The following is a 26,434-nucleotide window of genomic DNA, read 5'->3' on the forward strand; positions in this document are numbered from 1 at the left end:
CCTCCCAAATTCTCTTCCCCATGCAGAGGAGCATGACAATGATTTTTAAACGCCGGCTAAATTCTTTGCTTTTCATTGAATGGTTTCTCTCTCTCTTTGTCCTCTTCGTCACCGTGTCGAGCTGTCCGAGAAACTTCATCAGTACCATGGTTTGAGACAGAAATGGTAACAGCGCTACAGCAAGACGCACACAAGAAAGACTGACATATGACATGGGCTATTACCATTTCTGTCCCAAGAAATGCACCATCTAGCCCAAATTGAAGTTCTTCTAAAGTATCTGTGTTTAACGGCCAGTAATTGATGTTGTTGTCCTCCGCTGGAATGTCACTATCTAACTCTGTGCTTCAGATTTCGTTGTCTTCGCTAGCTTCCAATCTGTGCACAATGGATCCAGAACACACCGCTATCGCATTACGTCGCTGAGCTGACTGTCCCGTATAATATTTTCTGCAATTTAAATAAACATTAACTTCTGCTGGGGTCGCTTATGAGCCATGGGGTTGTGTTGGCCCAGAGTTAGAGTTCTCTCAAGAGAATATGCCACATGAGGTCTTGACGGGCCAGGCACTGAGCGTAATCATGTCACCGGCACGTAGGTTTTAATACAATTGTCCCTACAACTTCCTTGTCCCGCTGCTGGGGAAAGGCATTGTCCAAGTTTTTTTTTCTCGTCCTTCGTATTGTTATTCAACATATCATTCGTAGTGACACGCGCTCTCAAGGGGATAAAAATAAGGAAGCAATCCAAAATGGTTTAGGTGTTCTCTTTTATTGAGAAGGAACTAATGTGCGACTTCACAACTTACGCAGGCTGGTACAAGTATCATCGTAGTCATAGTAGATAGTTTGGTTGTAGCAGTTCTTCATGAAGAACTCGTTGCAATCATTGGTGACTATGGTTCCGTTTTTCACCCATTGATGGCACAGCGGCTCAGTCGGCTCTTCTAAGCTGCGCTCACTTGCACCAAGGATACGTTCTGAAGAAGAGAAAGCGAACAGATTTTGCGCTTGGAAGAAATATTGGGGCAGAAATGTGGATCCTAACGGAAAGGGTTCAGCTTAAGTTAAGGAGAACGCAGCGAGCTATGAAAAGAAAAATTATAGGTGTAACGTTAAGAGACAAGGAAAGGGAAGATAGGGTCAGGGATTAAACACAGGTTATTGATATCCTAGTCAAAAACAAGAGGAAGAAGTGGGCTTGGGCAGGGCATGTAAAGCGAAGGCAAGATAACCGCTTGTCCTTAGGGGTAACGCAGTGGATTGCAAGAGAAGGCGAGTGTAGCAGGGGGCGGCATAAAGTTAGGTGGGCGGATGAAATTAACAACTTTGCGACGATATGGTGCCGCAGCTGGTAAAGGACAGGGTTAATTAGAGATACATCGGACAGGCCTGAAGTGGGCGCAGTCAGGCTGGTGATGCTGATGATATGAAATATTTCACTTGCACGTATGCTGCTGCCATAGGTGTAGCTTAAAAGTGAATTTTCATCAAGGTTCTTGCAAGTCTTAGTGACTGCAGTGAGTGAGGATCAATGAATATAAAGGCTCGGCACCAATTACTAGTGCTGAACACTGGTCATAGGCATATACTTATTACTACTCACTGTGTGGTGCTGAAACAGCTGTGGTTACCAAGTTTAGAAGCTTGGAGGGCCCGAAAAAACGAAGATACGAAGATACCTTCCCAGTGCTTTCTCTCATGACATCGGTAACGTCATGAACTGAGTTCCATCAATAGAAACTCGATATGAAACAGGATGGGTATAAGAAAGCAATGTTTCGAACGTCTCCTCAGCCAGTGACCTAGAGACATTGACAAGTTTCGCATTGATAACCACTTTTATAACCACAGGTCTCTTTAGGTTTGCTGCGATAATATACCGGGTGTCCCAGCTAATGCAACCAAACTTTTAAAAAAGGCCTAGTGTCCTAGTCCAGTGAAACCAACTGAGGGTTGTTCAAAGTCGCGTGGCCTAGTCTTGAGTATTTTTTTCGCTCTTCAATGTGAATTAATTAGCTAAGTTTAATTAGCTAACTTTTTAATTATTGACTTCAGGAAGAAAGTGTCAATGAAAAAGTTTTAGATCGCCTCGAAAAACCGCTAGTAGTGCTGTTTCCGTCAAGTTACGATTTACGTAGCTTCATTTATTGGCCTTAAAATAAAGTTGTCAGGTGACCAGCTGCTCGCTCACTTCTCTGCCCCAATGTGCACTCAAAGTCTCATCGAGGAGAGGACTTCAGAAAAAAAACGCATTTTATTCTTTAAGGCGCGTCTTGGGACGTTGAAGGGGCACAGTTGTGATGTGGAAGCTTTTTCTTATTGTGCGGGCTATGGTTAAAGGCCGGTAAAAAAACTACTTTACGTAAATATTACTTTGCTGAAAATGTCCCAGTGAGCTGTTTCTCAAAGCGATCTACAACTTTTCCGTTCACACTTTGTTCCTCAAGTCAAAAATTAAAACGTTAGTTAATTAAGCTTAACTAATTAGTCAACCTTGAAGAGCGAAAAAAATACTGCAGACTAGGTCACGCGACTCCAAATAACCTTCATTTATTCAGACGGCTAGGACATCCCCTGTTTTTTAAAAGCTTGGTTACATTTAGCTGGGACACCTGGTATAGCTATGCGTGTATCTCGAGAAAAAGTATTCTCGTCATATTTAGATCTGAAAAGGTGCAGTAAACTTCGTGCGTTCAATCCCTCTTTCATGTTTATTCAAAGGGCATATGAAGCAAGGAAGTAGAAATTAAAATCAAGATATCTATTTCGAAGCTTTTCTTCCTGATTTCGTTTCATTTTTTTCCTCTGCCATAAGTCAGTGCTCCATGTGACGTAGTCCGTGGGGGATGACATCACACTGGTAGTGGGATAATGTGAGACATCCACTCTCTCTCCCCTCCTCATGCCGCACTGGTTACAGGCGCAAAAACCGGTTAAAGGTGGCTTGCGACGACCCGTTTGACAAGGCTGACGAGCTGTGTCGGCGCTAATGCCGTCTCAGTAAAAAATTACATGGTCATCGGTATAAATAGTGCCTTAGGACTGCCCCGCGCTCCGCCGAATTCGATGCAGGAGTAGCTTGCAGCGGTGTCGGACAAGACTGTATTTGCCCTTGTTCGGTTCTTTGGTGAATACTTCACGTCTTGTGGCCTTCGTCACCATTAACGTCACGATAAAATTGAAATAGGAATGCCTCTGCGTGCTTCAAGAGAGAGGTATTTGTATTTCAAGATAAACAACACTACAAATGGATGTTCTCGTACTTGCTGCTTTGGTGAGTACGTTGGATAAAGAATAGAAAAAAATTGAAGTTTATCGGTGTCCCGCTGTTAAGTACCAAAAAAAAGCTTCCGAAAGTTTCATCATGAAGTCGACAAATGGCTGGTACATATGTATTTTATTCTAGGACATGCTAAACAAACAAAATTTGTGGACTAACTTAGTCCGGAGTATTTTTTTTATGCTTACCACGTCTTTCAAAGTGAATTGAAAGAACTTCTACAACGCTGCAGTTGACATCTGCATACAAGAATCGATACTGTCCTGCGGGGCCACCTGAAAAAAATTGGCAAAATACAGTTTCAAAGCTTATACAAAAATGTATGCAAAATTTACACGTACAGGGAACGATACAAAGAGACGTCCTGAAGTTGAGCACTGTAGTGGGACCTCTTGCAATGAAATGCAAAAAAGCACTAAAATGACACAGCTTTTACATCAACGAAAAATGTTGGAAAAATTTAAGACAAACACAAGAAAATTACACTAAGACTTCAATACACTAAATACTGAAGACTATAAGTACAGAGCCAAAATCAAGTTGATGTAATGTGGATTAAAACAGACAAAGTCATCGAAGCATTAAAAACACAAGGACTCGCGGTACTCAGGTAACGGTAACACAGTACACGGTACGCTAAAGGTGCCTGTTATCTCTGACAACCAATAGACGATATGCGAAATTGCTTGGCGGTCTGGCAACACCGCGCCCACAACTTCCGGTTTCCATCTTGGCGCGGTCGAGCTCGTCGAGCTGGTGCATCATTGGTGCATCGTTTGCTATGCGTACTTTCTTCTTGCGAGTGGAATTTCAACAGGCAAGCTTCAGTTGCTGCGTTGTTTTCACAGCTGATCTTCGACCAAATGTAGGTGCTTTCAATAAGCGCCAGCTTACTCCTACCGCATCCTCAGCTTCGCTTGAAGTCTGACGCTGATGATCGCAATAATCCGCACTCGAAAGTAGGTTGGAAAGTCGAACCGTGACCGTGTGCTGTTGTCGTTTTAATGCTCGCATTAAAGCACCAGTTCAAGCATCACGCATTATCATGGCTATTTTATTCCCAGGTGGACGCGAATTCATCTGGTAGGGTAGCGAGCGGTTATTTTGCGGTGAGTGCGCACGTGTGTTGACAAACTTCTGTGACAGTGCGAAATTTCGTTCGCACCGACGCCAGGAGCTTCGTGCATTGCAGTATAATCACACAAGACCCTCGACCAGCTGCGTAATTCGATTCCTTTACTGTAATGTGCAATGCGCATCCGCGGTTTTCAACGTCACCGTTTCAGAGCCCGGCGTCGATTGATTTTCGCCACAAATCGTTGAAACCGCGTCCTGCTTAAGACACAGTCAGTCGACATTAACAAGAGGAAAGTAGGCATGCACATATAATTCAAAATATTGTAAGCAAAGACGCAGCTTTTTTTTTTCAGATAAGCATTGAGCCACCGCGGCGGCTTGATTAGAGAAAGATGTTACAGCTGTAGGTGCATGCACGGACTCGATACGCTGGTCAAGCTGTGTGTGCAGGGGCGAAATTAGCATGTTCGGTTGCTTCCGAAACTTAATTAGCTTACTCCCAAACTTGGACAAATGGCTTTGTTGCGAAGCAAGCTGTTGGAGCTTGCCACAGCGATAATAAAATCTGATGGCCTGAAGCGTTTTCAGAACACTGTTGCACGTACTTTCTAGCTTAGACATGCGTCCCTCCTTCATAATAAAGTAGCTATATTATTCGCTTCTTTTTTTTTAGATTTTCGTCGCCGCAGATATCGAAGGTATAGGAATCCTCAAGAAATAAACCATTCGCACCTTAGTTTTTATACGTAGGGTGTATTGCTTCACAAAGACTCCTTAACGCGCATAACATATGCGTATATGGTACAGAGAGTTTGCTCGCCCTTCTAAAACTAATTGAACACGGGAAAAACTTAACTGAACACGTAGCAGACTAAGCAGTAATCGGCATATGGTTCTTCGAGTGAACTTATTTCGCCACGGCACAAGCGATTGGCCCGCTCAAAAAAATTACCTTCTCTATTACGTTGTTCAAGTATGCGTCTATATATATTCACGCCCGACCGGACAGTTGATAAATGCACGAAATTGGCTTCTAATTTTGATGAGAGACAACAAAGGCTGTGGTCCTTATCTTAATTTAAACGCAAATCACCTCGAGAGATTTGCCAAAAATCAGCGCAGAAAGCGAAAGCTGCGCACTGATCCGCGTACTGACACGTGATACTTCGCATGGCGTTTTGTGTTACTAAAACGTTGGGACGGAGTAAAAAATTAGAAAAGTGAAAAGCTTGAACGCACCTAGTTCTGGCACGCATCGTAGTGTCTTTTCACAGTGGAGAGGGTAGCGCAACACTGCATCGGCATTTTACTTTTCAAACGAAGCGCAGCCGTTTTAACCCAACGCTGGGCAGCGGTTTCGTTTTCTGTATCGTGCCAACATGGAGGACTTAGTTCTCGGAGCGCCGAGAGATGGGGCTGCGCATTTCGCATATCGTCTATTGCTGTCCGCACGCCACTTATCGTCACCTGTAGCCAAGCCTGCGCTACGCACGTTGTTTTCTCACTGCCATGGGGACTTTCAGCACGTGTAATGATATTCGAATTCTCCTACACTTCATCTTCCCCGACCATTGTTACACCGGTACCTGTCGGCACGCTTTTCCTCACGATAGCGTAAGCGCTGCCCGAAGGGTGAGGAGAACAGGAAATCTGCCCGGCAGCCCCCATGGGAGCACTAGCGTCAACATTCATGAGCCCAAAGGCAGGTGCGGTGGGCTCTTCATAGCTCGTGACTATATGCGGTGGTTAAGGGAAGCCCACCAGATTTTCTCTGAAATAGGTGTTGAGTGGCATAATGATGACCTTCAAGACATAGTAAAAGAAGTAGCGGCGGATATAACTAAACAGGGGAACCATGTTAATTAGTTGCTTCTGCAACTCCAACAAGTAGATTTGTGTCAATTACTGTTAGGCGCCTGCTGACAATCAGAGATTGTAGCTGACCGGCAGCAATATTCACATCATTTCATCATTTAAAACCTAGAAGCACACGCTCTTGCTCGGTATTGTGGCGCGAAGAGATTTTCCACGTATCATTACAAAATCGCCCGGCTGTCGAGTGCGTGTGGGCGCGCTAGAAACGCAGAGGGCACTCGTCGACACGACGGTGACCGTGCAGCCCACGCCAAGCCTACGGTGCACGCTCGCGAACGACGTCGACGCAAGCGCGAAGACTCAGCCGCAGAAACTGTCACAGACTGTCTCCACGTCCGTGACCACGAAGCAATAGAAAATTGTTACTAATAAATCCATTAAAACTAAGTTGGTAACGTTTACTTCGTATTGCTACCTAATGCTATAGTTGTGTTTTAGGCATTGCGTGACCAGAGGAAAATGGAATTCTTCCCATGGGCTGGCTAATCGCAATGGTGGATTGGCGAATTTTTGTGACCGAGAAAAAAGGGTGACCAAGCTGCCTTGACATAACGCACACGCATGCCTCAAGCCGCTGCATGTGTTAACTTTTCTGAAGTGGCGTGCAACAGCATGTGGGTGAAAAGGGCTAGACGAGCCCCTTATAAAATTGGTCTACCGACAGTCTATAGACTTCTTATTGACTCCACAGCCTTCCTATAGATATTTCTTTTTGTCTATTAACAGTATAAAGGCTGTCTATAGACAAAAGTGTAATAAAAGTTTACGGCCGTAAATCTATAGATTGTCTATATGGCTTGTATTGCCTACAGACTGTTCTCTAGGATTTTGTCTATGGAGAGCCTATACACTTTATACACAGAAGTCTATGGGCAGTCTATACACTGTCTGAGAAATTTTTTCACGGGGCTGACGCATCTCTAGTGCAGTTATATGCGTCTCGCTGTGCATCAGCCCCTCGTTCTGATCAGCCTCGCTTTAGTTTGGAGCTCCTGTTGTATACAGGGGAATTTCGTGCACACTCGAGTTTGAATCCTCTGGATGAGAGCGTAACTGAAGTGCGCTTTAATCTCGTTTTCCTTTCGAGCGCTATACCTAAAAATGCTTTTGTTCGCTATAGGTTTTTGTCTTGCAAATATACATGTGCGTTCAAAATTCACTTACCGGTTATGCTGCTTGCGTTCATGTAATCATATACTCCAGATTCATTAAAGAAGTAGAATGTTTCATTTACTGTAAGCCTAGAAAAAGAAAATTAATATCTAAACGTACCAGGGCATACGCAGTGCAGATACCCGAGACAAATGAATAGGAAGAAATAAATCCGCTATTATGTCACCTAAGTGTTTACTCTTTGACCTGTGTGCTTGGAGCAGAAGCTGGATCGCGAATCACACAGCACTGTAGCAAAGTGAGGAAGCAATGAGTAGAACGTTATGCAATTCTAGTCATCGCGTATTTTTTCACTCATCTGTATAAAGTCTAGCAGCCCTATTTCCATTTCCATTTGTAAACTAGGAATGCCAAGCCAGCAATTGCATTCGTTTATGACGTTCACCGTGATCTTTATTATACAAAGGTGATGAGAGTAGTAGTGCAAAGTATAGGGCTACCGAGTCATCATACCAATGAACCGCCATGCATGCTTACTTGAGTCGAAGCAATGAAGTGGGGTTCCCCAGCCGTAAGGAAATATATCAGAATTTTGTCTTTTTTGCAAGTGGGTTGTGAAAATGAGTAAGGCGAAATGCTTTCAGGGAATTCTGTAATGCCTGTGCGTGTTGAAAGTTTGTGTAACAAATAATAGCAGGAAAAGAAACCTTGTTCTAGCTGAGGGTGTCGATAGCTAATCTACGATATGTATAAACAACCTAGGATGGCAACTCGTTTATGTAAACCAGCGACCGCAGATTACATCTTATTAAATTTTCTGCACGCCTCAGTGTTGAGTTAGAAAGAAAACTTTGACAGAGAAATGAAAATTTGGCCAATTGAGGGCAAGCTATCGCAGCTTATGTCGACACGTACGCGCTATGCGTTTTCATGACTCATCCCGCAAGACAAAATTATGTTACTTTTTGTGGGTCTAGTATAGAGAACCGTATTCTCCGGCCAATCGTCCGCCGCTGGTGTAGCAAATTTCGGCCTAAAATAAAAAGTTTTTGCTTACATAGTCCGCACCCGGTGTATAGGCCGTAAGGGCGTATTGGATAAAAATAGTTTTCTTTTTTATTATAAGCTCGTGTTTCAGAGAAGTCTAGATTTTCTTTAGCTGTTTCAGGGAAGCGTAGATACCCGTACACTTTTTTTATTGACGTCAGTTTCCTTCTCTCCTGCTCGGTTCGATTTGACTGCTGCACATGCTCCACTTCACGGAGCTCGAATGCTGCCGTGAGGGCTCAACGTCTTTTCCTAGTTATCGCAGCCGCTCTTCAAGGAGGACTATGACGCGTGTGGCGTTACTTTTTTTTAAAGCGATGTTTATTGCCTCAGGGCATAAAATTCCATGCAATGATGGATGACGAGAATTCTTGAATAAATGAGAAAAAGTTCGCCGATTTAAAGAAATTGACGAGTGTGCGTTGATATGTTCCCTGTGTCCAAGCGGTGTATGAAGCAGCATTGTTCGCCGAAAGAATCGTTGCCGCCAGATACCGAATTCTTGTCGGCTTCGGGGACCCTCTTTCCAAAAAGAAAGCAGCAGAGCAGACAATCGCTCAACGAACACAGGTCCCGGAGAGACTTGGATAAGAGGTATCGAAGAAAAACTTAATGACTACCAAGGAAAACATTGCCTCCGCAGCCAACGTCATGCACCATTGCCACGCTTTTGAGGCCATAAGACTCGTTGATTTGCACCCAAATTTGGCAGGCTACCCAATGCAACGAGTGCAGCTAGCCTTGAGAGTGCTGGAGCTCAAGGTATCACCTCTGTGGTCCACAGCATTGTGAGCATCTTACTATTCCACTTCAAGGCGTCAAATATGACGTCGCGCAGCACTAGCGCCCCCTAGTTTTATCGTACTTGCAACGTGCCTCCCACGGGCTAAACAAAGTAGCAAATGCATACAATGATGGTGTAGTTCTCTAAGCCGCGGCCAATCTCAAGCAGATGTGCCCAACATTATAATGGAAGGCGAATTACAATCAAAGAAAAGGGTGCGGCATCGCAAACTGCAATAAGTTTTTTACCTGCAGTACTTGACCTCTTTGCAGTATTTATTTGCCCTACGGAGCCCAATACATTGGACGGACTGAGCATTACCTAAGTTAAGTACTCGTTTGAAGGGGCACAGACTTGATATAACTAAAGGCGAAATTTATCTGATCGGTCACTGTCAAAGTTGAGAGGTAATTATTAACAGAAGAAAACTGGCTGGGGTTCAACCCGGTTGAACCTAGTTTACAGGGCAGAAGCATGATGAGCCTCTCGTTCTTATTCGGTTTCTGCTTTCATGTTAGCTCATTTTCTCGCTCCATCTTCCGCCAACGCGTCCTGTAGAAGTTCTCGATCATAAGCATTATCAGATTCAATCAGCCGTCTACGATACACAGCCGGAGCACTGGTTAAAGCACGCGACTCCTCCATGGCTATGATGCTGCGAAGGTCAAGCAGCGCTTTGGGAAATTCTTATTATGGTATGAGATGAACGGCGGGTCAAATGTTTCAGCGCAACTGCGAAGTGAACATTGAATCACGTTCAGCACAGCTGCGAAGACGAGCGACCGCCGCCGGCTCCGCGCGCTGCAGCTGCGCCGAGTCACGACAAGTCACTTGGCATGACATCGCAGCGATCGCCCCGCTCCGCCGCTTGAATTTCATTTTAAGCAGCAGCATGAACTTCAGGTTTTTCAAGCGCGGAATGAAGCTTCAGCTATAACAGAACGTGCACTGGTCTGTTGCCCACGCGCAGTTACAATCACATGGATTACACCGCACAGGAAGTGGTTGAAGCCTCTCAAATCGGAAAGGAGAAATAAAAATGCATTATTAAACCTTCGATTTGTATCTCTGATAAAAAGCTCGTTTTTTCGTCGATTTTTGATCCTCGCTTGCGTCTTTGTTCTTTTTTACCTTCTATAATTATAGGTTAGGCCTTTCAGTGTTCCGAAATAAGTCTAGTTGTGAGCCAGCGTATGTTCTCTGTGTTGCTTTCTCCTGGTACGGCTTCTTCAACGTGATCAGGACGGCCTCGATCCAGGTTTCTCGAGAGAACGGGCGCACACCTTTGCAGAGCTCGCGCAAATGCCCCGCTTGAACCGTCGGACTTACCCTCCTCCACACCCCTCCCTTACCCATTCCCAACAGATCCTCTGGAGACGCCTAAAACCTGTGTTCATTGGGCGATTGTCTGCTCTGCTGCTTTATTTTTGGCAAGAGGGTCCTCGAAGCCGACAAGAATTAGGTACCTGGCGGCAAAACTTCTTTCGGCAAACAATGCTGCTTCATACACCGCTTGGACACAGGGAACATATCAACGTACAGTCGTCAATTTCTTTAAATCGGCGAACTTTTTCTCATTTATTCAAGAATTCTCATCATCCATCATTGCATGGAATTTTATGCCCTGAGGCAATAAACATTGCTTTAAAAAAAAATAACGCCACACGCGTCATAGTCCTCTTTGAAGAACGGCTGCGATAACTAGGAAAGGACGTTGAGCTCGCCCGGCAGTATTCGAGCTCCGTGAAGTGGAGCATGTGCAGCAGTCAAATCGATCCGAGCAGGAGAGAACGAAACTGACGTCAATAAAAAAAGTGCACGGGTATCTGACGCTTCCCTGAAAGAGCTAAAGAAAATTTAGACGCCTCCAGACCCGCTCTCTCTCATCCCCTCAGCTGCTATCCCACTACTGTGGCACCTCCCCTGCATGTACCCTGTGCGGCGACCCTCACGACACACTCTCCCACATCCTTTTCGGCTGCCCTGCTGATCCTCCCCCGCAGGGACAGCCCGCGTTATCAAGTTGGGAGGACTGGGAGGTCGTGCTCGCGTCTCCGGACCCGCCATCGCAGCTTGCTGCGGTGCTTCGGGGTGCCGACGTCATGGACAAACACCACATGAACGTTCCGACGTAGAGTGGGACCGTGCGGTGGTCCAGGGACCCAAGGGGGGTCTAAACACACTTGCCATAATAAAGTTTTTTTCTCTCTCAACGTGATAGCATTAGACTTCGCGTTTGGTGGCATCGCCAGGGGCTGAAAGTACAAAATTCTGTTCGACGGCAAAAGTTGCGGTGTGAGAACAAAATTCGCATTTGTCGAAAACGATGTGACATCACATGCTCTTGACCAATTAACGAAGATCCTAACTTCACAAATAAAACAAAAAAGGAAACAAAGGTAGAAAACAATGAAGAAATAAAATAAAGGAGAAATGATATAGATTCTAAAAAACGAATAAAAAGAAATTATATAAGAAGTAAAAAAGAAAGGGAAAAATGCAAGAAACAATTAAAAATGAAATAAAGAAAGCTGTCCGTGTCTGCGAAGTGATATGTAATGATTACCCCAGGCCGCTGAAGGGACCCATTAACGTTAATAGTGAAAACATTAAAAGTGTTCTCCGTAAATTTTGCTCTATATTGTTGCGAAAACGTGATAATACTACCACCTACCTTTAAATAAGCGTCAAAAAACTTCACACATCTGTTCTTAACGAACCTTAATTTATAATTTACGGCGTAGACAATCTTGAGGCCACTAGATATTTGCATCCACGAAGAAGAGGAGGAAAGGAGATGGCATTCTCGACAACAGAAAAAATAAATTACCAAGGGTCAAGTTGGGCGAGCCTCATTCGGCTGTCCAATGTTTCGACGAAGACGCGTTTATGATGTTATTTTTGATGGCGGAGAGAAACTACAAAAAGATAATCGCCTACTGATACAGATTGGTTGAGAGAAAAATATACATGTTCGCTACGGCACTAATGTATTCCTCACAACAACTAAACTTCGACTGGAAACGATTCGCGCTTGGTTGCATCACGAAACAAGGCTATAAAACTTACTTGCCGCGTTGATGTATATGTAGTTTTTTCTTTCGAAACATCTGACAAGAGGTGACTTCTTACCAAGAATTCGCCGTCGTGTTGTAGTACTGTAAGCTTTGATAAGAAGTATGATCCGATAAATTCTTCCAAACTGTGATAGCGCTGGTGCAGTTCGTAGCATTTTGGCCCCCCGACGGGTCAAAGTTTCGTTTTAACAAGTTTAGGGGATGGTTCTTCTGAATAAACTGTAAATAAAAGAGCTGAGTTAAGCTGCTGCTAAAAAAATGTGGCTGGGGTGACAATAAGTCGTAAAAGCAAATATGGTGACAAAAACACTTCATGCCATATTTTGACAAGAGTCGTGCAAAAAGAGCATCTTAGTTTTTGAGCCATACCGCCACATTTGGCTTGAAGGCCAACAGACCAAGAATTGTGTTTTTTTATCAACGAGTTTAAATAAGTTAATGAGGTCTGATATTCGCAATGGTTTGACTCTGTGTCATTAGCCGGAATCGTGAGAACTTCCACAATTGCGCAATAAGGGCCTTTTTCTGGAGTTGAGGAATTTTTTAGAATGTACTTATTATGGCTATCTTCTAAGGTGCTTTCAATTTATACTCAAAGCTCCCAGAACTGCTGCGAGAGCAATGGAAGTAAAAAACAAACAAATCTCTGCTGCAGTTTTCAACTTGATCAACCAAGTTAAAATTAGAAATAATCGAATTTAGATGCGTGTTTGACGCGTAAAATGAGAGACATGTCAATTATGTTTGAAACGAATAAAAACCGCTAGTAAAAGTCGCACATGAAATGGCAGATACGAATTCATCAGGTTGCATTCCCACCAGTTTATTCCACACATGGCTCTATGTTCTATCCACACTAGTTTATTGCCGTTCTTTCACAACCCTTTCCTCTTCGACAGGTTGAGATTCTTATATGTTCAGCTAGATTTGGCCAATAGTACATCTTCCTGAACTAGACGCCGCCATGGCTGGTTGCAGACGTTCATCGTCGCCGGTGCCTGATGGAGTAACATACTCTGCACTTGCAAACCTTGATGAGGAGGCTCGACGTTCCCTTTTAGACAATTTCAACTCATCATGGCATGTGGGTACAGTTACAGATGCATGGAAATCAAGTCGCCTGGTTGCAGTCTTTAAACCTGGAAAATCACCACTTGACCTTGCGTCGTACCGTCCAATTGCGTTGGCTAGCTGCACGGACAAACTCATGGAAAGGATGGTACTTAGACGAATTGACTAGTATCTAGAGCGCTACCAAATATACCCAGATGTAATGTCCGGGTTTCGATGTGGACGTTCGTCCAATCATTGCGTGACTGACCTGGTGAAATAAGTTCAACATCAGAAACATCTGAATCGCTTGACCGCGGCGTTGTTTCTGGATGTTACAGGGTCTTACGTCAACGTCACTAATGAAGCTCTTTTGGACGCTCTGGAATCTGCAGAACATGGTGGTCGCATGTTCTGTTGGATACGCAGCTATTTATCTAACAGATATCTCTTTATGCGGACTGAGGATGGACCAATGTCTTCACATTTCACTTCCCGTGGGGTCCCACAGGGTGGGGTACTTAGCCCAGCGCTTTTAAACCTTACGCTTATCAACCTTATCGACGTACTACCATAATCGGCGCAACTCTCAGTCTATGCGGACATTTGTACCTGGGCATCAGGAGGTACGCGGCGACAAGTTAGAGCAAGGCTTCAAAAGTCGGCTGGCATTCTTACGGCCTACCTCCGCCTGCAAGGCCAGGAGTATTCTACTGAAAAATGTTCCAGTGTTGCCTTTACACGCAAAGGCATGCCACATTACCCCGTATGTATAAATGGCTCAACAATACCTTGCGAAAGAAGCCATTGTTTTCTTGGAGGAGTGATTGATCGTAACCTATCATGGAGCCCACATGTTTTGTACTTGAAAAGGCGACTGACATCGATGGTTCATGTTCTCCCATTTCTTGGAGGGAAGTCGTGGGGCGCATCAGTTCGGTCGATGCTCCAGCTGTACACTGCATTATTCATGGGATTCCTTCGGTACAGTCTCCCCGTACATGGAAACTTGAGAAAAACGAACATACGGTGTCTACAAAGTATTCAAGCTCAAGCTCTCTGGACGTTCCTAGGACTGCCCAAATGTGCGTCTACAGCCGCAACAGTACTACTCACCCAGGAGAATTCACTGACGACTTATATAACAATCGATGCCTTGAGAGCGCATATTCGACACATATCTGGGATTCCCGCTCACCATCTTGCCAGTGTTTTTGCTAACCGGCCGCGTACATCGTTTTCGAAAATTATTGATGTCCATTTCGATTTTTACCATCTCAATTTACACCAGCCTCTAGACCGGCTTTTCCATTGTGGAGCTTGCACAAACCTCGTGTGCTTCTTTCCATACCAGACATCAAAAAGAAGGTGGCTTTGTCGCCAGCAGCATTAAAACGGATCACTGTTGAATATTTGCATGAGCAGCACAGACATCGACTGCACGTATACATCGATGGCTCTGTGACCCCCTCCAGTTCCTCGGGCTCCGTGGTCATCCCCGTAAGGACCATAGTTAAGAAAGTGACAACACCACACCATACTTCATCGACTGCAGAACTTACTGCTATTCGCGTCGCCATTGAACATATTAGTGAAGAAATACTCCAGAAATGGTATGTCTTCGGTGATTCAAAAGCAGCCTTCCAAACCTTACAATCTGCTCTTCGTCATGCGTCCCTTGAACAACTGTTCGCGGAAATCTGAAAGCTACATCACACCGCCACCAATAAAGCGCGCGATATTATTTGCCAATGGCTGCCAGGACACAGCGAAATCACCGACAACAACCGCGAGTATGAGTCCGCGCGAACTACTCACTGCGAAGGCGATTTTTCGTCTATCTATCCCCTTCTTGAGAGCCGACGCAGCGGGTAAGCTTCGAACAATAGCTCGAGAGATCACGCTTGCCTTGTAGACTTCCGGCCAGTTTTCGAACCAGCGTCTATTATCCTCGGATCCTGACCTGAAGTTACGGCTTCCATCAGGCCTACCACGACGTGAGACAACTTTGCTGTGTCGCTTGTCGCTTAATGTCGCATTCAAAAACCACTTCCCTACTGTGATCGGCATGGCTGCTAACCCTGCCTGTGAGATATGTGGCAGCGGCGAGATCATTTCTCATATTCTTTGTGATTTTCCAGGGTACAGTTCTGCAAGACATTCTCTCCGACTTGCTTTGCAACCCATCGCTTCACGCCCGCTAACGGACTCCCAGATTCTGGGCCACTGGCCTCGGAGATCATCGGCGGTGAGGGCCTCCCAGGCCCTCCTGTGGTTCTTGCGAGTGTCGGGGCTGCACGACAGGCTGTGACTCTGCCTAAGCCTTTCCGCCTTGTACCTTTTATCTTCTCTCTTTTTCCTCCCTTACAATTATATGCCCTCATCCCTTTCACCCAGTGCAGGGTAGCAAACTGGTTCCAGCTACTGGTTAACCTCCCCACCTTCCCTCCTCATGCTCTTCTTGCTCCTGCTCCTGTATACTCGGCTGTGTCTTCAGGGGAGACTGCACGTGGTCATTTACAGAAAGTGTGCTGTTGAAGGACTTCATATTTCTCTGCGCAGTGAATAGCCACATACCGGCCGCTACCTGAACAACCCGCTATTGTCATCCAACGAACTCCAAGGTTTGCGCCATCTGAGCTATTTTACGAAGGGGTATCACCATTTTCTGCACTGAATCAGATAAAATGAAAGATGAAACTGCCTTATGCGGCTGTCTTGAGAAGAATTATTACTTCCGGAGCTTTACGGAGCGCATGTCCAGTATTCAGACGCGGAGAAAACAGAAACTAATTGCCAACGAAAAGAAAACGCTCGCCTCCTGACATCATACGTGAGAATTTGAGGGAAGAACAAGCATGCATTATGCGAAAGCAACATCTCTTTTTTCCCACAATTTCGCGTCAACGCCGGCTTCTTCCAATATCTCATTAGAGAATATTGCGGTTGTATGTACGCATCCTTCACGACGCCAGCACTAAAGAAGAGCTCACGCGGGACTTACGTTTTTCAGTTGTTGGGGCTGTGCGTGGTGACTGGGACCGTTTGAAGGAGCTATTGTGCCCTCAAGGTGCCCTACCTTTACATCTTCCGCCGGGGCTATGTCCCATCCACGTGGCAGGAATTTCATTGCGTTTTTTATCCATTTCAGGGGGTTTGCTCAGTCAATCCTTCTAGTTGATCGCAATGTAGTTTCCACACACTTATATTTAGCAGGCTTGCCGCAGATTTCCATTGAACTACATGACGGCCTTATGGCTCTGCCAACAGCTGAAGTCAAGGAGGCGGTGGACTTCATGAAACGAGGCTCAGCGCCAGACGGCCTTTCTGTGGAGTTCAATTTACAGTTCTGGAGTATTGTAGGCCCCATTTTCTCGGAAGTGTTAAATATATGCTTTACTCAGCACGTCTTTCTTGGATCGTTCAATAGAGGCCGCATGGTCCTTATTCCTAAAAAGTCTCCTTTGCCGACATGTCCAGCAGATTGGTGCCCTATCGCCCTACTGCATTCCGATTACAAAATATAAGCAAAATTACTCGTTCGTCGTCTACGGGCTCTCCTCCCGTCACTTATTTTGTGCCACCAGGTTTGCTGCATCCCAGGCCGTGAAATACATAGCTTATCTTCTGTAACGCAAGACGTCCTAGCGTATACTTTACGGCGGCGCGCACAGGGTCTTCTTGTTTCCCTTGATCAAGAGAAGGCGTTCGACTTTTTAGAGCACGAGTATATTTTCGGGACGCTGGATGCTTTCGGTTTTCCAGCTTCTTTCGTGCTTCTCCTTAAAGAGATGTACAGAGATATTTGAAGCACTCTGTTTCTCGATGGCCGGGAAAGTACCGCATTTGATGTTCGCCGCGGCGTCCGTAAAGGTTGTCCACTTTCCCCCCTTTTTTTGTCTTAGCGTTGCCAGGCAGCGAGGCGGTACGCGTCACTGCTTATGCAGATGACATCACTGTGTACTTAGCTGATGAACGCAGCCTGCTTGAAACTTTAAATGTTCTTCGTGAGTACGCCTCTTTGTGTGGGGTTGCTCATAATTACTCGAAGAGTCGTTACGTTTTTGTGGGGTCTCCCCAGACTCGTATTACATCTGGAATACCTGTGCAGTGGTGCGCGCATATGCGCATTTTAGGTGTGACTTACGACTGTGCTGGAATATGCATGGGACGGTGTGTGGTCTTCGGTCGTCGAAGACATTACAGCTCGTGTGCGAAGGGAGCAGACATTCGACCTGCCTCTGCTTGACAGGCGCTACCTGGTGCAGTCAGTCATTCTCGGTGCCTTCTGGTACCTCTGCTAGACTGTTAAACCACCCCTCCGTGTCATAAGGCGGGAGCAGACTACAGTTTTTTTTGGCCAAGCGGAACCGAGCTTGTGGCTCGTGCTGTCCTTGTCAACCACAGGAGAGAGGAGGTTTTGCCTTTCCAAATTTGTGCGTCATGTCCTCGCTGTTAGCTTTGAAGCGTATTTTGCGTGTCCTGCTAGGAAACGCGTGTCTGGAGCGAACCCTGACTCGGTACTTTTTGGGCCCTTCTCTACGCTTTTTGTATTCCGCGGCCCCTGTTAATCATGGACCTCAGTCACAGCAACCTACCGGTTTCTATGCTTTGTCAGTGGCCTTTTACAGGCATGTAACAGCAGTAGCACCTGATGCCAACGTCGTCGCAGACGGTGTGTGGACATTATGGGCTCGCAATTGTTGCCTGTTGTGCCGGCGGCTCGCCGCTCACCTATGCGCCGCGTTCAGTGGGCGCGCATAGCGTTGGCACCTGTCCCAGACCATCTACGGGACTTTGTCTGGAAACTTGGCTGAGCAGTGCTCTCTACTTGTGATCGGTTAGAACGCTGGGGTGTGCTATGCTCCAGTACCTGTCCGGATTGCCCGCTCCCGGAATCTAATCACCACGCTGCAGTCACCTGCGTGGTAGCGCGTGTCTTTTGGCGCGCGGTTCATGTGGGATTCCGTGGGCAGGGCTTTTCGTGCTTCGTCTCCCGCAGCCGCTTTCCCAGCGCCCATTTTGCTCGCCTGCTAATTGTTGTGGCTCTTTTTAGTTTATGGCGCAGTCGATGCGCCGCGGTCGCTGGTGGCTTTCGACGCCGCGCTGTGTGGACGATTCTCGGCCGTCTCCGACGGGAGCTGATCAGTTTTTTGTCCGTGGAACTCTTTTTCTTGGGTGAGGAAGGGTTTCTCCGGCAATGGTCATGCCCAATCATTTCTGTAAACAATGGTCGCTTTTTCCTGGTTTTTAGGCCGAACTGGCACTAAGGTCTCCTTTTCAGTGTTTCAATGTCAAAGTAATGCCTTTTCACTCTTCTGTCAATAGGAATGCTATCCTGTTTTACATCGCCCACGAGCAATTCCTGTTGGTTAGCTAGAGATGTTTATGGTAGCTCTTTAATTGGCTCGCTTTACATGCTTAGTGTCATGTGTTCTTGTAGATGTCAATGCATCTGGTAACCTTGGCATGTGTACATATATAAATAAAATTTCTTCTTAACAAAGTACCGACTACCCGGGGAGAGTACTCCTCGCTTATCTCCTCGGGACGTCGAGGCGCCTCTTTTTTGGTCATGTAGTAGGTACGTCAGCCGAACAGCAGCCGAGGTTCTTTCGTTATGTTTACCGGACGGCCGAGTCTCTCACCGCTACCCTGCCCGAGGTCTACGTCTCTCAGGCGCAGGCCTCCCGCGTTTGTGAGCTCCTTGCCACCCAGGAGGCTACACCGGAACAGCTAGAGCGGAATAAACGGGTGCGGTGGCGAAATTTGAAGTCTCACACACTTCCTCTAGACGTCCGCGACTTCAGCTGGCTGTGAGGCTGGAGGATCTTGCCGACGGGAGTCCGCATCGCAGCGTGGGGCATCGTACCTTCCTCGAGGTGTCCGCAGTGCGGTGAGACTGAGACCCTAGAGCACAGTGCGTGGTGGCGAGGGCATGTTGGCGACTGATGTCGCGTATGTTTTTTGTTTCCCTGGATTCCCGCACCAGGCTACGTGAGACAATTGTGCGCCTGTTATTGTGTGTAGGTGCTTTTGTGTTGTGGCGCCAGAGAGGCGTCGTGTCTTAGCAGGGCCGTCCACAACGGGCCATGTACCCCCTGCTGCAGCGTGTGCGAGCGCGCCTGTTTGCGCAGGCATGCCTACACTGGGTCTCGCTACCGGAAGACGAGTGCCTGTGACGGTGGAGCATCCACTTCATCGTCGCCAGCGGGGGCCGTGTGACGGTGCGGCTCCTCCCATATCTAGTGGTGCTCGCCGGTGTTGTGCGCGATGTTTCTGTGTGGAGTCGCAGCTAGGGTTTTTCCGAGTGCTTCCCCGCCGCGTTTTCTTGGACCATTATGAAATTTCGCAGGACAGTTGTGTTCATGTTTTTTTTGTGGTGGGTGACAATAGTCGCCGTTCTGTAACATTTCTGTGTGTAGGGCGACAATAGTCGCGGTTCTGTATCTTTGTGTGTCTGGCGACAATAGTCGCCATTCTGTATCCTTTTGTGTCGGGCGAGAATAGTCACCGTGCTGTGTACGGGGCGACATCAGTCGCCGAACTAACTTTGTACAACCGAGGGATGGTTGTCCCTTTTCAGACAACGGTCCAATAAAATTCTCTTTAAAGCAAAGTCGCGTTGGCGCAAGTGGTTGCGGTGCATGTTCTGAACATGACGGCTATCTCTTAGCGCGTTTAGAAAGTCATTGCGCAACAGCCTGAGCAGACTGTTAAGAATGAGGCCCTCCACTCTGGGAGGAAATTACAGTGAGATGTCAGCAGACGCGCTATGTAAAATAGGTGCCAGCTTGAAGTCATCTTTATGAGCGTCACCACGGCGTTGCGTCATCAACGGACGCGTCTTTCTTTCTCCGCGGAATAAGTGGTTCGCCAAACGGCAGCCTGAGCGCGGCGGATGGTATGTTGTGTGGATATTCAGAGCTAATTGATTCCTTCAGGGAAACAGCTTCCTCCCCCTGTGGAATGAAGGCCAACATTCCTAATGGCAAGGTGGTGGAATTTAATCTAACCACCCTCTTCCTTCAGTGGCTAACAGAGGCCTTTCCTTCCACTTCCGCGAAGCGTCGTGCTTTGAAGATAGTGGCCTTGCTGGGATTCATGCCCCTTGTCAACTATGGGCAACTACCGATGCATCAACTGCCAGTTATCCATGGTACTTAGTTTCTCTCCACCATCACCGGTGCTGGCAGCGACAAATCGACGCCGCTACCATGAGAGCAGACCCTCGTCACTGGAAGAGCAGCGAGAGGTGAGTGGTACCGCTTTCAGTGGTAGGCGTCTCCCCAAATCACCAAGAGTGACACTTTTGTTTGCTGCGAAAGCAACACTACGCGAATCCCCGAGCCATTTCGTGGAGCCGAAGAAAGGGCATACTGCGCATTCGCGAGAAGCAGTGGCTGGCGCGCCGCCGCGTCCCCCGTCGCTACGCGGGTGACTCAGGGGGTGCTGCCGCCGCGATAAGCAGTTGTGCATGCTCAGTAGCTGCGCATAGCTAGCCTGCCGGGGCTGCTGCCGTGCGCTCTCCATCGCCTCTCTCTCTCTCCTCATTGCTTTCGCAATCCTCCAGGTTTAACCGGAGGTAAAGCACTGCCAATTCTGAATTGCGCAAATGTGCTCTTCCTCATAAAACAGTCATATATCCTCGTCGGACCCGACCAAATGTTGGGTCTGTTAATATTAATCCAAACACATATCTGAAGACTCAATGGTCTCGTGAATGTACACAAAATCTGGCAGCCATAGGTCCAACGTTTCTTCCATTATGATTTGTCTCTATGATCTTTATTACATGCCTGGATCTGCATGAACGTTCAACAACTTTTTATGGCGTATATTTGGTTAAATATATACATGAGTGTCACAAAATTCAGTGCATTTTTGAAAAAAAAAACAAAAGAAAACAGCGCCGCGCGGACGCCTCAGGCCAGCGCGTGTCGTAAAACTGTGGATAAAGAAACCCCGGAGAGCTACTAGCTTTGCTTGTGTGACTGCCCCGTCCACTACCGCCAGCCGGCTCGGCGCCAAGGAATTGTCAGAACCTTCTAGAATGTCGGAGTTGTATCTACTCGACGTTGGCGGAAAGGGCGTAGCCTTGCATGAGCTAAGAGATGCCCCTTCCCTCTTCACTCACGCTTCGGCGGCGGCGCCAGACTGCAAAAATCTGGAAGCAACCCGAAGCCACTGCCGGCATTTGACTAACGGAGACGCGCGCTCGGCGCGAGAAGGCGACTGCACAGCCGATACTGTTTGTATGTGCGTGCATGCCTTGCTGTGAAGAACAGACCGACGAGGAGATAGCCTATACAAGAAGGGCGTTGACCACTGTCGTCTAGCGAAAGCTGCCGTAAGAGGTCCAGTGAAGCGCGGCCGCTCGACTTCCGGGACAACACCACTCGCCCAGCCGTGATTCAACGTGGCAGCAGGCGCCAGTCTGCGGGATGGCACCATCGTGAACCTCTGGTCGTCGGACTTTCGCAGTGCCCGGTGAATAAACTGTGTTTTGTTTGTTTGCCTCTCTTTTGTTAGTGCACTTTAGGTGCAATCATTCTTTTGTATTGTAATCTCTCTCCAGTGTAACTTGCACGAGTTGCATTGTTTTGTTAATCACTTTGTATGCGCCTGTACGGGTGATTGTGAAATCCTCTGTATGGTCTCATCGCTGCACAAAGTTCTTGTTTGTGAACCTTTGGCTCTAACCCATTCTCTTGCTTCTGACCGGCGAAAGCTTGGCAGCAAACGACCAAAACCTCTTGTCGCTTAGTAGCTGCTGTCCGCTGAGTTTGCCACGGTGAGATGAGGGCATCTCCTTTGAGTCCGAGACTGCTACCCCCACACGCTTTAAGGGTGTCTGGGAACGCACGCTAAAGTACGTGAAGTGGGCAAATGAGAATACGTAATTAAACCAAAATTTCAGAAATTTCACCTAAAAGCGTCAGCGACTTAGGATTGGTTCGGCCGCTGGGGCAGAAATCTTATTTAGACAAATTAATAAATTTGTGAGGGATCGGAGAGCGTCCCTACTGTTTCGCACCTTTTGAAAAGTTGATTGCGTGGCCGCACAGTGAGTGCTCTCTGACATTCATTGCACTTAGGCTGCAGGAGTGATGCGTTTCTTAATTAAGAAGTCCTGAAAAGACGAATATGCAATATAACGTACTTGGGGTATGAAGAACATGTACATATGCGGGCCTTTGTCCTCTATAAAAGCCAACAAGACCCGGCGTTTGGGCCCTTGGGTTCAGATTTGTGTGTCGGCTGCGGCGGTAACCCTGACTGCCGAGATGTCGATGCGTGCCGAAAATTAGCAAGAAGTAAGCTAAAGTCGTAAAAGATACTCGACAATAGATTATATTCACACTATCGATCAGATAATAGAGAAATGCCCAGACTCAATGCCACTTCCCCGAACCGCTTGGCGCGGAATCACTAGGCCGCTTGGGAACCATGCGTCTCACTCACTCGACTGCTACGAGACATCTGGCGAAGGAGCGGCGGTGTACCTGCCACTGCCGACGCGCGCGCTCTTTTATGCTCGTTCTACCGCTGTTATGTGACGTCACGGTTGCTATGCACAGCTGCGCTCCCCACTGGCGCGCCGTTTGCTATGGAGGGGACGAGTTTTCGCTTTTGCCCTCTCCTTTCCAAGCTCCCGCTCCATTGCTTTCACAGCTTAAAGAGTTTCCACTGCCGGCTACAACAGACAACGGCGACGCCGCAAAACGCAGAAAGGGCGCCTAAGAGCTGCGCTCTAAAATTAACATGCAGAAAACAAAAGTAATGTTCAACAGTCTAGCAAAGAAACAGCAGTTCGCAATTGCTAGCGAAGTGCTGGAAGTAGTAAGAGAAGATGTGTACTTAGGGCAGGTAGTCACCGCTGATCCGGATCATGAGAGGGATATAGCTAGAAGAATAAGAATGGGGTGGAGCGCATATGACAGGTTCTCTCAGATCATGAGTGGCGGTTTGCCAATATCTCTCAAGAGAAAACTACCCAACACCTGTATCTTACCGGAACTCACCTATGGGGCAGTAACGTGTAGGCTAATAAAGAGGGTTCAGGTTAAGTTAAGGACGCCGCAGCGCGATATGTAGAGAAAAATTATAGGTTTAACGTTAAGAGATCGGAAGCGAGTGGAGTGGTTGAGGGTGGAAACTTGGGTTAGTGATATCCTAGTTAAAATCAAGAGGAAGAAATAGGCTTGTACATGTTAAGTAATGCGAAGGCAAAATAACCGCTGGTCGTTATGGGTAACGTGGTGGATTCCAAGAGAAGGCAAACGTAGCAGGGGGCGGTACAATTTTAGGTGCGCGGATGAGATTAAGAAGTTTGCGGGGATACGGTGGAAGCAACTGCAAAGGACAGGGTTAATGGAGAGACATGGGCGAGGCGTTTGCTCTGCAGTGGGTGTAGTGAGGCTGATGATGATGATGATGAGAGGCCGCTTTGGTCTTCCAATTTTATGCAGTCTGTATTTCGCCTTTATGCATAGCCATTTATCCCGTTGCCTGGAAACATGGGGCCATACATATAAAACATATCTACATCCTGTTTATTGCCTGCAGAAACGGGCTATTCTTACAAGAACTTATTCAAACAGTACCTGCCCCAGCAGGCAACTTTTTCCGGCAGCTTCCCACACTATCAGTATCAATGGGAAGGAAATAAAAGATAGCTGAAATAGTAAATAATATAATTAGATCTAACAACCCCATGCCCCATAGTTTATTTTGATTAGCTCCAACTAACAATCTGTTTAGCTTACCGCCTTGTCATAATACGCACCGCGAAAGACTCCTAGAATATAACGGAGCACATGTTCGGAATGAAGTTCCAAATGAAATAAATGAGAACAATAGTTTTTCGACACCTTAAAACATGTTTTGCTAAATTCCATGGAAATGTAGAAATGAAGAAGTTTGTGTGATTGGATTTATAAATTTTGTTTACAGCTGACTGCGTTGTGATCTAGTCGACCATCAGCTCTACAAGGTTTTTTGTGCATTACTGAACTTTGCTGTGATTTTGTTCTGTCATGATGAGGTCTGGCCATATTATTGTAGTTGTTTAGCATTTGGACCCATTACTATCCTAAAGGTATGGGTCCAACCAAGCGTACGTGTACTAATTTTGAAAATTTTAAAGTTTTGAAAGGCCCGGCAACACCTGGCCTTGTAACTTTGCGAACGCGAGATGCGCCCAGGTTCATCTTGAATAATCGCAGCCACGCGAAACAACTTGCGCCTTATTCTAGATGGTTGTACGTACTTTTGGAACTTGATCTCGAAGCTTCTTTCTAATGTTTAAATTGTGCTGGGCAGGCAGCAGCTATGATTCGGTTCTTTGACGACTGCAGAACGCACTTCTTGCTATAGCCTCCGCCGAGCTGTTCAGTTTTTGTATGTGCAATTCAACCCCGTAAATAGCGTCTTTTGAAAGCCTTTCGATGCTTTTCCAGACTGCCGTCAACACTACATAATAGCTTGACCGCGTCTTCGGGACATAAAACTGACATATAGCCGCCCGCTCCAAAAGAGAAAGTGAAATGCTCTCGTGAAGATTCCAGTAGACAAGCAACATTCAAAAACTCGCATGTATAAGCTTCGAAGCTGCATCTGCTCATGAAATGTGCAGAAAGAATACTCAGATGCTTTGCTCATTTTGCCAGAGGTAAACGCATGTGACCCTACCCCAACCCTTTCTTAAAATATATGAAACAGCATAAACCGTATTTTAAACCTCACGGGATGAAACATTCTTGGCGCAAATAGAACGAAATATGAAGAATTCTGCTTACGTCCCATCCAGACGCGTTGTGTGCAGTTATTGCCAAGTATGCTGAGGCTTCGCTTAACGTCAAGCTCAGAAACAAGAAGCGAAAGGTAGTGCTAAGTATAGCCATTGTGATCCTTACTTTGACTGAGAGCAGCACTGCAGCACTCTAGAAAATGGATGCTGAATTTGTATGCTTCAGAAAAAAAAAGAAAAATGTGTCCTTACATTTCGTGAACATAGAGGACGCTCTTGGCGGACGTAGCGTTGAAATATACCAACGGCTCACGAGGAGTCAGAAACATACCCCATAATTTATTCTACTGCGCCTACTTCAAGCGACATCAATTGAGAAACCTGGATCAGAATCGAGCAGAAACAAGCGTGGCTGCAGACGAAATAGGCTTCGATAGGAACAAATATGTGGGATGGATAGGGTGCTGCTGTACCGGTTTATGACGGCAGTGGGTTTCACGTACTCCAGGGGAGGCTTTGCCAGCAAAATTGCTAAATGCCTTCGGGCGCAAGACACTGGTCTCCTAATATGGGACTCAGCTCGTCAGATAGAATACTCATTCACAGTGGCGTGAACAAAAACCTTTGAGACACGCCATATTTCCGTGCCATGTTCCCGCATTAACTAAAGATTTATTTGATGTAGTAAGGCAAGACAGGCGAAATGGGGCTGTCTTTCTCTTTCTGAATTAACAGCAGACTGATCACCTGTAAGCTCAAGCCTTGTTCTTTTTTCGAACAAAAATAAAGATTCTGGAAACTAGTGCAGCTTCCTGATAATCACGAAATCCATGGAGTCATTGTGTGGTATAGAAACATAAAAAAATTGCCGACTATTGCCTTACGTCCTAATCCGAAATTTGAGCGCAGCTCATCGGCTGTTTCAGCTTTCTCGATAGATTGAGGCAAAAAATTCGAGCAAAGACATGTATGTACAATTACAGACAACTTGTTATTTTGTACACATCTTCCTGCTTCAAGAAACACTCCACTAACAGTTCTTGATTGTCATGAAGGAAGCTCTGTGGATGGAGAATTAGATGGATATATGCTCGACTTGCTGCACAAATGCCTGGTTCTCAAAGACGAGGTCTGCGCAAGTATTTCGCGAGATTGTCACAGCCGTGGGAGCCGTTACGAGCGAGGGAAACGGGTTGTTCTGCCGCATAAGTGGTAAGAAATTCCCGCTTGTCTTTATATCTGCATTAATATCCCCACCCACCCTGCCACACTGGCAGGTGAAAGCGCTTCTGGCACAACGTTGTCAATGCCAAAGCATGCAGCGCACATCTGCCACGTAGCTTAAAGCGCGATTGAGGTGTCCAGTTTTCTAAGAG

At 46.4% G+C, this 26,434-nt stretch overlaps 1 protein-coding gene across 1 annotated transcript; it reads right to left on the bottom strand.

The window, feature by feature from the left end:
- Positions 1-798: 798 nt before the first annotated feature.
- Positions 799-25,212, bottom strand: LOC149343448 (uncharacterized). Its single transcript, XM_089546971.1, has 5 exons — positions 25,108-25,212; positions 12,312-12,475; positions 7,400-7,476; positions 3,472-3,558; positions 799-980 (listed from the first exon to the last, which is right to left on the bottom strand). The coding sequence occupies exons 1-5, from the start codon at positions 25,210-25,212 to the stop codon at positions 799-801; spliced, it is 615 nt and encodes a 204-aa protein (XP_089403097.1).
- Positions 25,213-26,434: the final 1,222 nt, after the last annotated feature.

This window comes from Amblyomma mixtum, chromosome 5 (genome assembly GCF_055824585.1).
Source record: "Amblyomma mixtum isolate Tamu chromosome 5, ASM5582458v1, whole genome shotgun sequence".
Lineage (NCBI taxonomy): Eukaryota > Metazoa > Arthropoda > Arachnida > Ixodida > Ixodidae > Amblyomma > Amblyomma mixtum.